Source organism: Lissotriton helveticus, chromosome 10 (genome assembly GCF_964261635.1).
Source record: "Lissotriton helveticus chromosome 10, aLisHel1.1, whole genome shotgun sequence".
NCBI classification, from domain to species: Eukaryota; Metazoa; Chordata; class Amphibia; order Caudata; family Salamandridae; genus Lissotriton; species Lissotriton helveticus.
The window spans coordinates 218,762,406-218,781,647 of record NC_136071.1 but is presented as its reverse complement, the minus strand read 5'-3'; the positions used below and the strand labels follow the sequence as shown (position 1 = coordinate 218,781,647).

The 19,242-nt window shown below is 42.0% G+C and overlaps 1 protein-coding gene across 1 annotated transcript in view; it reads right to left on the bottom strand.

Annotated features, from left to right (window-relative positions):
- LOC144786174 (voltage-dependent T-type calcium channel subunit alpha-1H-like) overlaps positions 1-19,242 on the bottom strand; it is a 1,055,750-nt gene that overhangs the window by 361,793 nt on the left and 674,715 nt on the right. The window contains exons 10-12 of the mRNA XM_078665169.1: positions 10,023-10,208; positions 8,448-8,565; positions 7,372-7,527 (exon numbers count right to left, since the gene is read on the bottom strand). Of these exons, the coding sequence (XP_078521295.1) occupies positions 7,372-7,527; positions 8,448-8,565; positions 10,023-10,208 (460 nt within the window). The remainder of the gene's footprint in view (positions 1-7,371; positions 7,528-8,447; positions 8,566-10,022; positions 10,209-19,242) is intronic.

The following is a 19,242-nucleotide window of genomic DNA, read 5'->3' as shown; positions in this document are numbered from 1 at the left end:
CTAATTAATATTAGGTTTTACGGTTCTATTGCGTTTATTATTTTTAACTTCCGTCTGTAGTGATCCATATTTATTTAGTACTCGTTTTACTAGTATTTATCCTAGATATTCTGAGCTCTGTGAAAACATTGAGTTGCAACAAGTATATTTTAACATTTGTAACCCATCAATGTGTACTTAAATGTGAATGTCTTTTTGGCTTTTGCACCCTATAAAAATACATCAATACTCATATGAGAACAGTTGCATTACAGTACAAACAAGTAAACATTTGCAGTTATTTAGGGAAAGCTTGTCCCTTTTTGACTCATGCTACCAACGTGTGCAGGTACTGGCCTGGCAGTAGTGACTGACAGCATGCAGAATTAATAAAAATAAGACTAACTTTTTTTTCCGATTTTGGAAAATAAATACAGACAGAAGCACATCGTTTTCTGTCTCTATTGAAGTGTAAAAACACTACTTTGACGCATTAGCCAGCTGTGTGGTTTGTTTCCCACACAGTAAAGTGCTATCACAAGGAGGTCTTTACTCCAGCCTGCTTTGTTACAGAAAACCTGCTTGCATGGTACAACGGCGGCAGGGGGTGAAGCTTGAACTGTGACTTTCTTGCTAAGGTTAATTGTTGGTGATATCTGCATCTTGCAGACACATCATAAAAGCCAATGGGTAGCAATTTGGCTAATGCCCCTGCCACCACTGCCAAGAAGTGCTCTAAAAAAATCCACGCCATACTTAAAAGCTATATGATATTTTAGAAGAGTATTACCAATTGTATCTTGTAACCATATATGTCAAGTCAAGTCAAGGAAAGCTTTATTCGACTGTTGTATTTAACAATCATAAAAGTACATAAATCATACAGATACAATTGCATTTAGAACTACACAAATTAATAAAATAACCAAATCACAGTATTTACAGAATAAATAAAGATTAATGTCTTATATAATAGGCAAATACATTTTTTTACTTTTCAGAAACTTGTGCCTGTCTTACAAGGAATCGCAAGGGGTCTGACGTAATAAGTTCTATATATTTATGGAATTATAATACAGTGCAGCACATTAGAAAATACAGATTGGCAGCCTAAAGTCACAAGGGACGAGTAATGAATGGGATACATCAAACAACAGAAACACACTTCTGTTAATGCATCCTGAGGAAAATTGACCCATAAGAATGGACACAGCGTAAAGAGTGACTACACGAGCCAATGGTCGGATATGAATACTGCTACCACTGTCGGTCTCCAACTCTCCCCAAGTCAGTCAAAATGCAAGGGACAGGCAAAAAGTTTGAGGAAAGTTCATTTGAAATCCTCCAGCTCTTAAGGGTGATTGTGTTCTTTGAATCTGTTAACTTAACTCTAACATGGTTGTTTTTTCTTGTTCGTTGGACACAAGATGGATGAACTGGTGCAGCAGTCAACGGGGTCAGCAGGAGAGAAAATATCAAAGATGAACGATAGGGCAAAGAACAACACCCATGCATGGGACTGTGAATTGTTCTGCAAATTAGAAGCAAACAGCAGGCATGGCTAAAACGTACTTGGAAAAAGAGACTATTCACTCTTACTGAAGTCGTGATGGTCTACCTCATGTTAGGGTTTCAAGAAGTGTTGGGATATATCATTTCATACTGGACTTAATTTGCCACAATGAGGCCCAATGGCTAACCTCATGTGGTCCTCAGGCAATGTAGCTTATTCATAACTAGAGCTTAAATAGTGGGTTTTTCTTCAAAAAAGGTCATTTGTAAAAAATAAAAAGGTGGCTGTATAAAAGTAAACAGGGATGGGATTAGGGAGGCAGCATCCCTCATAACAATAGCAGTTGCTTGGAGCCTGGACAGCAGACCAGGTGGGTGGAAGGCTGGGATTTTGGGTAAACTCTTGACCTAAGCACCAATGTAATAAATTAATGACCTCTTATTTCTCCTTTCTGTTGCAGATTGTTGGGTTGAAGGTGCTAGCTTGAGTGTGGGCCAATAGGTCAGATGAAGGTTAAAAATAACCCAATCCAACCCTCTGTGCTTCCTTTCTGCCCACACCACTTTCAGACTCCTTGAGAGTTTGACGAATACCTCGCAGGAGGCTCTTGGCTACTTTTAGATGATGTAGGCGAGATCAGGCAGGGGAGGGAGCACGGAGGATCCTGAATTATTTGTTTGAAGCTGGGACAGCAGCCTGGAAGGTCTGCCCCATGCACTCAAAGGTCGGTGTTGCCTCTCGCCATCGTGCCGGGTCTCCGCGAGGGAGTTTCACACTAGATATGTTATACCTCTCAGTCCCTCTGCTCGCCAGAGCAACCACAGACTGGCACACTCATCCATGAGACATAGGATGAGATGAGGGGAAGAGTAGTGTCTAGCTTGTGGTGGTGGTTGCAGGCCGACAGTGGATCACACCGTCCTTGATGGGCTTCTGAAGTGTGACAATCGTGGTCACCACCACTAGAAGACGACTGTCTATTGGGCTGTGATGTGTAGATTATTAATGGTAGCTGGCAGTCTTCTTCTACAGAGAAGAGTTTTCTGCAAGGAAGCAGTATGCTGGCATTCAGGCTATCTTACTTATTGGAATCACATAGCCCGCTGGCTAAAGTCATCAAATACACAACTTTGTAAAGTGTCTTGTTTCGTACTGAGTGAAGTTTTTGTTCAGGAAGGTTGTGCGTCCTGCTTTTTTGTAACCCGCTACTGGGTAACATCACTATTGTGGACATTGTACTGCAATATGTTTACCTTTCAGAAAGGCAGAACACAACCTTTCCAGTGTTTAAATAGAATGGGGCTTATTTATAAGCCCTTTGCGCCGCAGAGTCACTCTTTGTGACGCTCCAGTGGCACAGGAGCCTGCTCCATATTTACGAGGCAGCACTAAGCCTCTTTTTTTTAATGAATGCTGCCTTGTAAATATCATTCCCTTTAATGCAGTTTTCTGCGTTAAAGGGGCGTGCAATGGGTGATGCTGGAGGTGTTCCCAGCAACAGCCATGGATTTTTGACACTGCCCCAGATTTACGAGAAATTGTGAGGCAGCGCCAAAAACCTATGCCTCCCAAGGGAGGCACAACGAGGAGAAATATCTTTATTTCTCCTCGTTTTTCCTTTTTCTGTGTGTAGCATTCTGCAGCACACATAGAAAGAGGAAAAGCCTCTTGTGATTGTTTTAGTGCTGGAAGGTTTCCCTACCTGCACAAAAAAATCATCCCGCAAAGCAGGCACCCTTGCACAATGGTGCAAAGGTGTCTGCGTTGGAGCAAAGCAGCCCATTGTGCACCAGCGCAGGGGAAAAGCACTGGAATGCGCCATATCTGATAGATACGACACATTCCTGCCCTTTTACTTTGCCGTAGGGCAGAGCCGCAGAAATGCCTATGGCGCTACTCGGCAGCAAAAACTTTTAAATGAGGCCCAATTAATGTCAAAGACACAAAGAACCTGATCTGGATGTTGGCAGACGGGTTACTCTGTCATAACGGTGACGGATATCCCGCCCGCCGAAATATAAAGCCCATAGGATATAATGGGATTTACATTTCCGAGGACATGATATCCGTCAATTTTGTGACAGAGTAACCCGTCCACCAAGTTCTAAATCAGGCCCTAAATTCTATTCACCCAAAGGTGGCACTGGCGTTGTAAGGAATTCGAGATATTTCCCAAGAGGGGGTATGGTTGCTGGAAAATCAAACTGTGAACTTTGTGTAAATCAAATTTCTCTCAAAGATCAACTTGCCTCTCTATTCTTATATTCAAACTGTATGGTTCACAATCAAACAGAAAAATTTACAAAAATATCCCTTTAAATCAGCATGTTAAGACAGGAACTGTGCTGTACCAGCACATACATTAAATGCAGTATTAAAGATTCTTCCATTCAGTACCAATCCATTTATAGTCTTTCAATACTATCAAAGCTAAAGCTCTTACACCTGCTCATTTCTTTAAAGTCAGTCTACTACACAATCTGCTTCTGCTATGGATATCCTTTATATTCATATGCTGTTCATACAGTAAAAAGACGTATTTCACATAGTATGTGTTGCCTCACAGCTCATTAATTCAACATTGCCACCTCTTATTAGGAGGCGCCTGTGTAGCTGTTGTAGAGCATGTGAGTCATCTCTGCCCTGAAGGCACAAACAACTCATAGTTGTAACATGCAAAGGTGTTATTTTCTTTTGCTTACTGTAACAGCTCACAAAAAGAAAGAGATGTTTTAAATCCCCCCGGACAGTGAAAAAAGACATTTGCATGTACGGTGGGATTTGAAAGAAGAAAAAAAAAACATGTTTTCTTGCTTTGAGTCTGAAATGAATAATTCATTAGCTTTTCTCCTTTTGCAAGTTTTTACTTCTTTCCCTGAAACAGGCGAGAAGCTGAAAACAAGCTGTCTCCCTTGGTTCGTGTGATTAGAAGTCTTTGGCAAGATCATTGGTTGGGCTACTCCTACGCAGGCCTGGGTAAAACGTTCCTTACGCTGCTGTGATATAACGTCATTTCCGGTATTTTCAATCATTCTTTTTATGCGAAATACTTGAAATAATCTGTCTGTGAGGGGCGAAATCTTATAACGAGAGCAACAAACAGAACGTGAGTGTCTGCTGTTCGCTTCACGCGCGGTACCTCATTATTTATTTTATTTTATTTAAAGTTAAATGCTTCCTTGAGCCTAAATTAATGCAAGGGTGCATTTTGCGCTAAAACATAGAGATACGCGTAGTTTTTTGGTCTCCACATAACGATGTGTAAGTTCATGTTAGGCAGAGGCAAAATACATGAAGTTCACACATCTCTGTTCTTATGAAGGGGCAAACAAAAATGTTGTTATGCCCGTAAAATTCAAGAAATGCATGAATTTCTTTCTCCATTACACAAAGTTTGTGAAAGTATGCAAGTTGTGTAGGCATGAAATTTGGGACAATTTGTGGGTATGAAAGACTGGTTTGAACAGAAAATGTCGTGAGAGTCTCCATTGAGCGGACAATATCTTTTGGAAGACATTTTCTTCGCAAGGTGTCCCCTTGCTGATATCTGGCATGACTTTGAGCACAGGTATGCCACTGTGCTAATGCCCGGATTTATTAAGGACGTGCACTGTCCTTATATGCCACAATCTGTCGCAAGGCAACGCAAGTCCTTGAATGGAATTTACAAAGCCAAGCCAGGGGATATTAGTGCTGGCTTGCATGACCTTGTTAAGAAATGTAATGCAATGCAGCGACTTGCACTGCGTTGCGTTACATTTCATTGTGGTAGGCATTTAATGGCTGGAGAAGGAGCATTCCCATGCATCCACCCAAGGAATCTAATGCAATCCCAGATTTACTAAAGGTAGTAGATTTGTGATTGCGCCAAAATGGTGTGCCTACCACAAAGAGGAGAAATATGTTGATTACTTCTTGTTACTTCCTCTTTTCATGCCTCACGCATGGAAAGAGAAAGTTGCCTCTTAGGATGATTTTTTTGCTAGGAGGTGACGTGTATGTAAAGCAGGCAGACTTGTAGTATGGTGCAAGGGTGCCTGCGTTGGTGCCAAATGCAAAAAGAACAATTGATGGACAGAATGCAGAACAATGTCATACATTCACCCCTGTACAGAGATCTGGGCCTAAATCCATCATTTGTTTGCTTACCATGCCATTCCAGTTTGGACCCAGCCATATGCAAATCAGTCTTGATCCTGCGCCCAATGGAAACAGTCCAGCCCGAACTGCCAGGCCAGGTCCTCCCAGGACTGGAAACAAGCATCCTAGGACTGGTTTCGAGCTTTCAGCCCTCCTCAGCCAGGATAGCTCGACTCCAGAGGCATGGAGACAACGGTGCCAGGCAGCCTCAAGTGCACCAGCGTAGGTAGTGAGCTGAAGAGCACCATATCTTAGTAGATATGGCACAGTTCATCTTTCTCCCATTCACGCAACGCAGTGCAGCACAACAGTTTTCTTTGGTGCCCTGCATTGTATGAACTTTTAGTAACCATGACACTTAATTTTCATGCTAGATATAAAGAACATTTTGCAGTGTCTTGTCATTTCATGTGATTTCATGGAACTGTAGAAATTTCACAAATAATCGAAATTCTGCACACCCTTAGTCCCAAGCTTATCAAATGGGTCTTGAAATATTGAATAATTTTTATTATTTGGACCAGAGGCAGAATGGAACAAAAACACATTACTTTTGTATTTGAAACAGCAAATGTACAGTTGGCAGATAAAGCTGTCACTCAGTCTGGCGCAGGAAGAGCCTATCTACATGGAACAGAAGATCAGGATTCAAAATTGCATATGTGGAGAACTTTGGTGTGAGGACAGCTCCCCGAGACGGGCTTTTTAAAGTAGAAAATGCAATTTCCAGAGACCAGAAAACTTCAAAGAGTTGACATTAGAATATTTAAAATTCTGATCTACTCCTTCCTCCTTCCTCCTAAGATTCAGAAGATACATTATTCTTAGCAGCTGCACTAATATAATTATTTTGTCTCTTTATAGCACGACGAGTGGTACACTTCACGAGGTCTCTACTCGATCGTGGTGGATGACTCAGGTCATTGGCAGGTATATTTCTCAAGTCAGACTTCAGACAAAACAAATAATTTTAAAATGTGTGCATTGAATTGTATCCCAGGCGTTAAAAGCTGTATTTACATGCAGGGAAAAGGCTGCGGAGATACATGATATCAGAAAAAGGGCAGGGTGTAGACTTGACCAGGGGTTTGCTTTGGGTTCCGCATTTATAATGTAAAGTGTATTTTTTGATGTAATAATTGCCTGGAAAATTCTGAATGTTGGAGCTATCAACCCTGTTTGCTAAACATGTTGTGTTATCCCTTTTTTTTCTCCTTTTTTTTGGGGGAGCTTTCTATAATGCGAACGTGCCCAATGGTACCAGAGCACTTTACATGAGCACCGGTTGTGTTACAGATGGACACATTCACTTTGTTAGACATGGGGAGATTAAGTGACATGCCCAGAATCACAGTATGTTGAACATCCCTGCCGAGACTCGAACCCGATTCCGATTTCCTAGCTTCAAGGGCGACCACTTTAGCCATTAGGCCACATTCCACCTTTCATGGAACTACACCACTGGTTTCTTTACATTAGTAAGTTACTTGGTTGGGTCTACAGTGTTACAGACTTACATTCTAATTACTGGAGCTAATGACAAACAGGGTCCACCAAGCCCCTCCAAACTCAATTATCCTACTTAATGCTATACTGCATTGCTTCCTAAAAACATCTTTGAGGAAAGGTTATTCATGCATCAACCATTCTCACGGTTAAAAAATAAATGCCCTGGCATTTTCCCAAGAAAGCTTGCCTGTGGCTGAGCTTTCAAAATTGACTATTTACTGAAGTCTTACCTCTGCTTGGAAGCCTTCTACCAGGATGGCCACTAGGAGGTTAAAAAGCACATAGTTGCCAAAGGTCATGAGCGCCACGAAGTAGAGTGCCGCCCAGGAGGAGGTGGAAGCCATTCCGTTGTAGAGGACCACATTCCAGTCTTCTTGAGTGAGAATCTGCGTGGAGTAGAAACACCATATTATTCCTTTGTCAACAGCTAACGAGGCAATAGTTCACACATTTATATCGACAGCCCTCATTGCTGGTGTCTCCCTTTGCTTGAACGTGTTGATTTAATGAAGATCCACTTAACAACAAAGAACTTCTTGGTCTATGTTTTCAAAAGTACCGCTAAGTACCCTGCTGTTGTGGTCCTAATTTTTTTACATCATTAGACGCCTGCTCTCCCAGAAACCTTGACTCAGACATCAACACTGCTATCTATGGGTTTGTGGACATGTTAGAATTTGAATAGCACAGTAAGTCTGAGCTTCAACTTCTTTCATCAGAAACACGGCCGGACTGATAACCCAAAGAAGCTCTGGTACTTTTGATAGGACCAATCCCGAGGGATGGGGTGGAGAGAAAGTGTTGAAGCGCTGATTCTTTTAGGCATGGGGGCCGATACTGCAGCATCGCTAAAAAAGCGGCCACGGTAATAAAAAAAACAGTCCCCACTGCTGCAAAACTGGGCCCCAACCTTCTAGCCTCCCGGGAAAAAGCCCGATGCCAGTTAAGGCCAGTCCGGCCCTGTTCAGAAGGTTACCATATCCCCTGGCTGGCCATTCCCAAATCCTGGGCTATAAGATACATTTTGAGTTCTCGAGCATGTAAACATTCACAATGATTACTTAGGGAAAAATCTATTACTCCACATGGGGTGGGAGAAAGGAGGATTCAGATAAAATGGAAAGCAAGCAAATTGTCATCCGTGGACAATGCATTACTTTCTCTTTTAAAGCTCTAACGCGTGAACACAGAATCAAGTAACCGCTAACAACATATTCATCTGAGAATGAGAAAACATCATAAACCGTAGGAATGTACACAGAAAATGGCAACACATTGAAGAAATCAGGTACCATCCTGGTCTCACCTGGAAGACAGTGACAATAGCCCACAGCAGGGAATCAAAGTTCTTTCTGTCTGGAATGGTGTCCCCGGTATCGGTCTTCAAGCTAAACTTGCAGCCAAAAAGATGCATTCCCAAGATGCTGTGGATGGAGAACATGTTAAGAAGGTTGCGGTTATATAAATGATATAGAAAAGACAGTCAAAAGAATCTGATAACCTAGTATGTACATTGAGATAAACCTACTCCCCGTCAGTACTTTATGGTATTAGAGTGATTTTAAGTGTTATACAATCAGCTCATAGGATAGCACAACATAACGCAACATACAATAACATAACATTCTGAAACAAATTTGGAGACTAAAAGCCACACTAAAATCCACATGAGAAAGAAGCTTTCAGATGGAGTGAATAATAGTACATTAATTCGGATGGATGAAAGAGAGCGAGGCGATGTCCTTGTTCACCTCCTGTAAATTATAGCTGATGCCTCTTTTAGTGGCTTTTACCATTAGCGCACACACGTTGTAAATAATAAACCACTATGCGGGTAAAAGTTGTTAATGTTAATAATAATGATAATAATAAAAATTTGGGGTGGGTGGTGAACTCCGCTCCACTGGCAGTTTACGGAGTTCTTAAAAAAAAACTCCACTGGTGGATCGAGGTTTACTGGCGGCACGCGCTCACCCCTAATATTAATATAAGCAATGCACATTTATTTTTTTTAAATGCTCCATGATTAACCATTTAGAATCTTATGATTTTTTTTTACTCTGCAGCCTTTCCAATTTGACGGTTAGTACCCTCCGACTAGGCACTGATATACATAGAATGTGCAAAGAACCACGTGATTACCCCTTTAACAGAAACCTGCTGAGCCAACCCTCTGAGATGTGGCAATGTGTCCTTCAGGTCACCAGAACTAAATAAAACAACATGAATATGCAGGAGATCTGGGGCTGGTCTACATAAAGCGCCCCGGGGGCGGAACAGGCGTTTGCGCCCGCTTTCCACACCACCGGGGCACTTTGGAATTACATAAGGGGCCGCAGGGGCTTGTGCTGCCACTTCTGTAATACCAATAGCGCTGGCGCATATGAAGCGTGCCCCATGCAATGAGGGAATCCCTTTGTCTCTGCACCGTATTACTGACGTGGGAGCAGAGGCAAAGAAGCACTCAGGAGGCGCATTGACAGTGCCATCTAAATGTGTGCCCCCTGAGGGCAGCCCTCTGGAGGAGGGAAAGAGGGTCCCATGGACTCCCCAGGTGTCACCTTGAAGGCGCGTGCAGTCACTGACTGCACCCACCTGCAAGGGGATCTCTAATCTGCATCAAAAGTACAGACGGGTTGCTGCCTGCACTGTGATAACACAAAGCGGCTGTAAAGCAGCCGCTCTGTTTTTTACAGGGATGCACTGCCCCCATGGCAGCAAGAGTTTGTGGCTACCCTGGGGGCAGCGCATTCATGGTAATAGGGCACATTTTCACTGTTTGTGTCTGCCATACCTTTTTAAAGGTGTGCCGGCGCAAACAATGAAAAGGCACAATTGCTATAATTCGGCCCCTGGAGCGAAGGTCCAACCAACTTTTTACCTGAAGATGAAGATGAAAAGCATAAGCAGCATGCAGAAGGTCGCCACATTGTCCATTGTCTTCATCAGGACCACCAGCTGTCGCCGTAGAGCAGGCATGAACCTCACTAGCTTCAAGACCCGAAGTAGTCGAAAAGTCCTCAACACAGATAGGCCTCCGTCTGACTGCCCGATGATCTCCCAAACACTGCAAGTAAATACATGAGAATCCTTGTTAGAATGTACACTGATGAGAACTTCTTTCAAGTCAAATATACCAAAATAATTTAAGAAGGGAGGAAGGAGGAACAGGTCACTAGCGCAAACACCAAAAATCAAGAAGGGCAGTGTTATTTTGGGATAGAGAAAAAAGTTCTGTTTTATGTTCTTTTGGTCATGCACTTGGTTGTTCAAATACATCCAGATGTGTCACCCAAAATAAATGGAATGCAAAACAATAAGGCAACAATTATGAGTTAGGTGGATAGATCTAGGTACAGAAATATCAGGTGTTCGAAAATAATGATTTTGGCAGGTGTCTTTGCACCTAAAGCAGCCTATCATGAATAGGACGCCCGGTTTTATAGTATTTACAGTTTTTAACATTTTGGCCTGTATTTATTCGTATTTATTTTTTTGTCATCTTATAGGTATTTATCCATATTTTCTTTTTTTTTAGAATAAATGGAGTTGTAAAATATTATATTTCTAACTTTATTTAACTGATAAACATGCATGTATACTTTGATACTTCTCAAGATTTACCAAATTAAGCAGTCAAATTTTAGAAAAAATGACACCAATAGCTAAATATTAGCATTATGTACAAATTCATGTTGATACCTGTCAAGATTTACCAAATTAAGTAGTCAAATATTAGAAAAAACTACACCAGCAGCTAAATATTAGCATTATGTACAAATTTATGTTAACAGATGTCTGCATTTAAAGAAATCTCAATTTGTGTTTAACTCCCCCTGCTGTGTCTGCTCAACTGTTGCCCTAGAATGTATGCAGGACAGCATGCACAGTAACTCACAAGAAGCACAATTTTCTGCAATTTTCTGCTTTTAAAAATGAATACAGACACGACACAAATTGAGTACTGTTTGCATTTATCTGTAGAAATCAGTAAAAACAGAAAACTAGGAGTCTTAATTATGACTTAATCCCCACGAAATGGGGACTGATGATGAAGGCCTGATTTTTCATGTCAAATTCCCCAACTCCATTTCTCGCGTGGGTCAGCACTTCTATTTAGTGCCCGCTCTGGGCAGTTGGTGAATAGGAGAAAGGGGAGGTGCAGGTTGGGTGGCAGTGGCTAGGGCGGCAGTGGGAAGTGGAGACTACTGCCTGGCAGGGGGGGGGGAGTATTACTCGCTCCTCCATGCTGGCGGAGGGAGTCTGTAGGATTTTGGGGTTAGGCCAGGAGGTCTGCACTTGAAGACCAAGCCTAAAGTGGTCTTTACCAGCTGGATTTTTCAGCCGGTACAATCCTTTCCAGTGTGGTGCAGAATCATCAGGACTTTTGTAATTGTTTGGTTATACTGATCCATACGACTCTTAACCTGGGCCAAAGGGGATAAGGAAGAGGAAGAAACATAATTGATTCTTATATGGAAAGAAGCCTGGGAAATGAAAACATTATTATTACTATTCTTATTTTTACAAATGGCCTGGTTTTTCCACACCTGGATTTCCTTGATGAAAACCCTTCTGGTAAAATTATTTTAGATTTGGTCTGCCGATAACAGCAATAACAATACTACTAATAATAATACTAACCACAACAATAATAATAATAATAACAGTAATAATAATAGTAATGACTATAATAGTAATGATAATAATAGTAATAATAATAACAATAATACTAATAACAACATTAATAATAACAATAATAATAATGCCAATGACAATAATACTAATACTAATGATAATAATAATAATAATAACAATACTACTACTACTACTACTACTACTACTACTACTAATAATAATAATAATAATTATAATAATAACAATACTACTACTACTACTACTAATAATAATAATAAGTATTATAATTGATACTGTTAATAATTTTAATAACCTTTCTATGTTCTTCATCTTATTATTAGTATTAATATTTCTATTATTATCAGAAGAAGAAGGAGAGAAAGAAAGAGAAAAAGAAACCGAAAAAGAAAAAGAAGACAGGAAAATCGGCTCCAGTGGTCCCTATATGGTTTATCTTTGATCTGATGAAGCACAGTTCCACATGCAGGTTCTTCATTTAGCTACCGAATTGTGGTGCATCGTTCCCCAAAGTGTGAGATTCTTGACCTCAAGAGTCCTTTATTTCTGCTTTTAAATTGATTTTTATATTTAATTGTATTGTAGCAATTATAGAGCGCTATTTTCCCTGTTTTGGGGCGCGGTAGTGCATTTTCAGATGGGTAGCATGTTACACCATGCAGGAGTTGGAGACATAAACAGTAGCCATACACCGTTTTAAAGGCAGCAAAACTTCCTAATGATGTGGAAATTCACCTCACAAGCACAAAAGAAGTGGTAGGACAATCAAGGTTGGCCAAGTGTCCAGGAAGCTATACAAAATTTAAAAGGCCCAGATTCCAAGCGTCAGAATGCTGTCATTTTGCAAATCTGACCAAAATAATATTTATCTATCCATCAGAAGACTTAAAAATTGGTTCACAAAATGTAGTCTTAAACTTTAGTCTTATTTCTTCCGTCCTTGCACCTCAGGAGGCTCAGTTTTAGAGAATCATTGTGAATACAAACCCATCTGTATTCCAAATTGGAAAATATATTTGTGTGGGTGCATCAGCTATCTGAGCTGCAGTGCTGCTATTATACGAGAAGTAATGTCAGTGGTGGCTAGTACTCTTCTGCTGCTGTTACTAGCCTTACATCCCGACTTACACGCAGGGATGGCATCTCCACTTGAGCAGAGGAGCATCGCCACACAAGCCCCAGAGCTAAAAAACAAAACGGTAATAACGTTTATTCATTACCGTTTTATTTTTCAGCAGCCCATCCTGAACTAGGTGTCAGAATGGGGTGGGGTTCAGCGCTGACAAAGGCAGTGGAGAGCTATGCGCTATAAAATGCGCATGTCTCCTTGACTGGCCGTCTTGGGCTGCCCTGCCAGACATGCGTATTTTAAAATTCTCTAACATAGCTTTCTTAGACAGCTGGGTTAGAAAAAGCACAGGCCTCCAGTGCTCTTAGAAGCGCTGAGAGAGGCCCCTCTATCCAATCCTGGCACTGCTTTCATGTTATGAAAACAGCGCAAGGGTTTGGTTTCCTGCTTCCGGGGCTAAAGAAGACCCTTGAGGGAGGAGGACATGAAGAAAGGAAGGTAAGTTAATTCATTTATTTCTTTTTGTGCCCCCCGCCCTCGGTACATGCCAGCCGCCACTGCTTACATGACAGATAAGCCCCACGATAGAGCAGGTCACATGTTGATGCAAGTCAAAAGCAGAGCAGAAAGGTGACCTGGAATCAAATCATGCTCGGCTACGGTGGGAGACGAAGAACCCATGAATAGGATGATAATCCCATGCATAAAACTAACCTGTCCTACCACTGTATCAAGTAATTCTGGAAACATGCATGTGACTGTAATGCTGAAGGTCTGCCTTACTACTTGATGTAGCCATTCCTAATGGCATGTCAGTATCAGTACCCCCACTCTGTTTCTCAGCCGAAAGCGGTCAGTTGTACCAGCCTTGGATGAAGAACTATATGCGTGTACATTTTTAGACTTTTGGAGTTCTGAAGGAGTTCAAAGAGTACTCCTAGAAAGTTTTGACAGACACAGCTTTTTAGGACTCCCCCTAGAAATCTTTAGCAAATCCCTATTTAAGCACAAGAAAGCAGCTCTGCGTGTGCCGTTGTAGTGGCAGCTCATCCTTATGGGCGACAGGGCTCCAGCCTCCTTGTTTTCTGAGCTTTTCTTATTACCCCAATGAATAACAGCCTTTTATTCACTTTTGATATGATAAAAAATGCAGGCTTTCAGGACGAGCTGCAGAATGAAGCACTGACTTTCTCTCATCGCTGGTGTAGGCATATAAGGGCACCTGTGCTAGCGGAGGCAGGTTTTCCTTGTCATTGATGTGACACCCCATTGCTGCCCCATCCGTGACCCACTGCAGTGTCATCTGCACATGTAGCATGAGGGTTTTAACACTTAAGACTTCAGTGCCCAGGGCTAGCACTTCATTATCCTATAGTCACCCATGCGGATCTCATCACTGTGGGTGTGGGGTTAGGAGCCTCATGGACCAACCCTACTCTGGACGCGTTGGGAGAGAGGCGAACAATCAAGACGCTGAAAGCTGAAGCCTGCCCATGACCCCGCATGCTCTGGCTTACAGGTCCCACTTCAGTGCTCAACATGAGTGGTAGCAGCCGCGGCCCGTGCAGGTAAGAGCGGTAGGGCGGTGGGGCCGGGTTGGGAGTTGAAGTGCAAAAAAGGTCTATCAAATGTTGTGTGCATGCATGCAGGTGACAGATGGGCTTAGTGTGGGAGAAAGAGCATGTGGGTGGTTATGTTTGTGTGAAAATAAGTGAGTGAAAGAGAGGGACCGGCAAAGGGAGAGAGTGAAAGTAAGTGACAGTGGGGAATGGTGAGTGTAAGTGCATGAGAAAGCCAACGTGAATGAGAATAAGGAGAATGAGAGATTGAGAGTGAGACTGTGAGTGAGATTAAGAATGAGTGCAAGTGAGTGTGAGAATGTGAGGCAGTGAGTGAAAATGGATGCATGTGAGGATTTATGTGAGAGTGTGAAGGAGTCAGAGAGAATGAGAAAATGTGAATGAGTGCCAATGAGGTGTGAGTGAGTGAATGTAAGTGAGCATGAGTAAGTGCGAGTGTGTGTGTGTTTCTGTGAGTGTAATACACTTGCAAGTATTCTGCTGGACCTGCCATTCTGGAGGTCATCCTTGTCATAATGGATTATGGGGCATCGGTGGCAAAATGCTGATTCTAGCACCTTAGAGGTAATTTTTGGCAAATACCTGTGGTCAAAGGCTGGCAGTGGCGTACTGGACACAATTCTTGGCGTAGGGGGCACCCTTTGGAAACTGATGGCACTCAAGTCATGGATTTAAATCATGGGACACCTGTGGTAAAATGCTGGAGCTAGCGTACTGTTCCTATTTCTTGGCAAGATGCTGACATTGGCTTATTGAGGGCAATTCATGGCATAGAGCACACTTGTGGTAAAATGCTGGCAGAGTGGATTTTATCCTTGGCATTAGGGACACCCATGGAAAAATACTGGCACTGGCATACTGAAGGTAATTCTTGGCATTAGAGAGCACTGGCAACCATGACAAAATGCAGGCCCTAACATACATGGAGATAATATTTGACATTTGGGTGGCCAATGGTTCTTGGCATAAGGGGGCACCAATGACATATGGGAGCTTCCCATAACACAATGCGGATGTGACTCAATGAAGGTAATGAAGGCAATGTGGGCTGCCCGTGGTCCACGAAGGGGACCCCCCTCGGAGGGCGGCTGCCTTAGTACCAGATGAGGGCAAACAACGCCAGGATTCCCAGTCTAGTGGCCAGAAGGGCCAGTGGGTGGCGTCATTTACGGTAGGCAGGGGGAGGGCAGGGAGTATATAGGCCATTCCCCGCCCTCAGTGCGGCCTCTTGTTTCCTGCCTCACCATGTCAGCATATTTGTTTTGCAAATAAACCTGAAGCAATTTTCTCCAAAAACAAGGTGTTGTATGGTTTGTTATGCATGTTGCTGTATGGTAATGGGGAAGTGTTGCCAATATTGGCACTATGGGGTGGGCACGCATTGCACACTTAGAAAAATGCAGAGAACGCCTAAAAAGCACCAAGCTTCATTGGCGAGGCACACCAATGGATTTCTAGCAAATGTGTGTGAAAAGTATGATTTGAAAATGCACTATTAGGCCCTATCATTTACAATTTTCGATTGGGGGTGGGGAGAGAAACTCCTGTCCCCATGAAATCTGCTAGGAAAAACTGGTTCAGCTTGCTTCACTTGGTTGCTGGATTTCGGCACTCTCCACCACTTCAACTGCTTGCTAGCTGCAACTGACACAATGTACAAATACACACACAACAATGTCTCGCATAAGTGCAAATGCACTCCTTAAATAGTTTTTTTTCTACTTTGCTGCAAAAACGCCCCCAGAATCAAAGCCGTCCCCCACAGCTGCAGAACGTGCCCATACCCTTTTAGCCTCCTGGGAGAACGCCCGATGCCCGCTACGGCCAGTCCGGCCCTCATGGGAGGCCATCTTTTTATCATGTTTTTTTAATGGCAAAGGTGGCTTTACAGGTGTAAAAGCAAGCAAATAGTGCACGGTAGGCCAACCTTTCCAGAGTCGCATGGATAACAAACCAACAGAAAAAACAAGACCTTAAGCCATTTCGCATTAATTCGGGGTTTACTACATCACTTTTCCCTTCGGTTTTCACCTAAGTAAGCGCTGAGATGCCCCTGGGTGAGTCATGTGCTATATAAGAGGCCAATAACATAACATAACATAACTTCAGACTCCTTAAATATATCCTGACTAAACTCCCGTTCTAAGTGCAAGGGTCCTAAATCTTTTAATAAATGACATCAATCTTCAAGTTCATGGGTGCAGATTTAAAACCCTAACCGAAGTATACATGGAAAGCTGCAAAATGTGCAGATTTCCAGGTACTTTATGGAAAACATTTGTGAATCCATGTTTTAGATTTATGGGTACAGATACATTTTCTCATGCAAGAAATATATTAGCAAGTGTAAACGTACTTTGTTGTACTAACATACTTGCTAATGGGTTTTTTCTCCTCGGGGAAAACACTTTTCCGTGTGGAAAACCACTTTCTCTCCATCTACCACCTCCACCATTTTTGGGTTTGTTTCTAACCTCCTCACTCTTAAAAGGGATTTATTCCTGCTCTTGACAGTAGTAAAAATCTGAAAAGTTCCAGGGTGAGATAGTGTAGGGTTGTGGTTCACGAAGACCCAGAAAAGTACACGTTTAAGGGTGTTTAAATCTTACATGGGTTTCTGCCCCGAACAACCACTCCCCACAAAAGCGAAGAGATGAAATCACATGGAAACCTCTGTGTGGGTAAATCATTTTGGGCCATATGTATCAAGCTAATTAGCATTCGCAAAGGCCGAAATTCTGCGAATTTCGGCCTTTGCGGATGCTAATTAGATAAATGGTATGTATCAAACATGTTTGATGCAAAATAAGGAATTGCAAAATTTGCTATTCCTTATTTTGCGATTGCACTTAAGGAATCGCAAATTTTGCGATTCCTTAAATGCAATGTATCAATATTCAAAAATTGCCATTAAGGATTCGCAAATTACCCCCAACTTCTAGTTGGTGGTAAGTTGCGAATTCTTTTCAAAAAGCTTTTTTACAAAAAAACACAGGTGCCATATGACGCCCATATATGCCCTTAGGGCATGTATGTGCGCCATATGCCCCCAAATGTCTTTTTCAGGGGTGCAGCAGGGTGTTCAAGCACAATACGTGAGACCCATTTTTACTCAATTTTCTTTGCATGCACACATTTAAAGGGAGAGCACTGACTGTGTATCTAATGTGTATCGATGCCGTTATGTGATTACCATGTTTCATGTAGTGCTATTATAAGATGTGGGAAACTTATAGATTTTATTTTCCTTTTTGTCTTGCCTCTAGCCATTGTCCCAGATGAAGGGCATACAGCCCGAAATGCATTGGACTGTGATTTATGTTATTGTGATACCGTTCAAATGAATTGGTTATTCGAGACGAACGATTGTTGATGGATTCAATAAGAATTTTCCTGAGTTGTTGAATATAAGACATGAAATCAAAACGTTGCATGGATCTTTATTTTGAATTAATTTGAACTTCTTGAGAGTGGAGCGCCAAGGGATGCCTCCAATGGTTATTGGAGGCACTTGTTTTTGTTGATTTAACTGGTCGTCCATGACAAGAGACGCCACCTGGGCTGCAAACCTCACTAACATTGACCAGCTTACTACTTTTGTGTATTGAACCAAATACAGAACTTTGCTGTGCGACAAATCAAATATTGTTGCATTGCTGGAGTGTGTCACAAAAGTGACGCAACTCCATCAATGTGTCCTTTCACATGGTTCCTTCGTCAGTCTTACGCCTGCTGTGAGGCAGGCATAAGATATTAACGCATTGCATCCTAGAAGTGTTGCAGTAAAATCTCATAGATTTCATTGCGTCACTTCTACGAGGCATACTTGCTTCAGAACGCCCACCCTGCATGCATTATACCTGGTGCAGGTATAATGTGGCGCAGGGGTTTACAAAGTGACACATCTACCTAGATGATTCACTTTGTAAATATGATGCAACATGGTGCATTTTTTACCTGGCTGGCCCGTCACAAAAAGCGACGCACCCGCAGAGCAAAAGTGACGCATGGGCTCATATGTAAGCTTCAATGCACTTTAGACCCACAGTGGGAAGCTGGAATCTGGAAGTTTATATTTAGATTTTAATCCAATGGCTGTTTACGAAATGAAATCGAATTTCAGATGAATGAACTTCTATATTTTTGAATAGCACCTTTGTCTTTTTTCTCTTTTGTTCTTCAGACTGTCCCCTTGTCTCTATATAACGGTTTTATGTAATCATACAATAACATTCAATTCAATTAAATTCAGTTCTCTTCCTAAATATGTTATTTGTGCTTGTAAGTTACATGCACATACGATTAAAGTTTTGAGACTTGGGCTAGTGGTTTAAAAAAGCTGAAACAATTTTAGGTAACTTGGCATGAAGTGTAACCTGCATAATCACCCTCCGAGACAATTACATTTTTGTTTTTCGTTTTTGTTTGTTGTCAATTAACATATGGCTGGGGAATAGAGAGATTACCAGCCTAGCTTTGCGCTATCACAGTAATCATGAAAAGCAATTTCACTTGTGCAGCAACGCTGACAAAAACACACCGATCCGCCAGTCGCAAGCAGCACATCTGATATTGCGTTTTCTTTCTCCGCAGCAATAACCAAATAAAAACAAGTCAAAACAATCTCTTGCTGTTAAAACCTGCTCCTTCCAGCTTGTTGCATTTAATTCCATATGCTGTGAGAGGTCTTCGAGCGCAGCAGCAGAAAAGAGGGGAATTTGCTTCAGAGCCGATCTCATCACCAAGCTAATCATGGGAGGATTTGCCAGACGTCCACATGGGGGATGGTAAGAAAT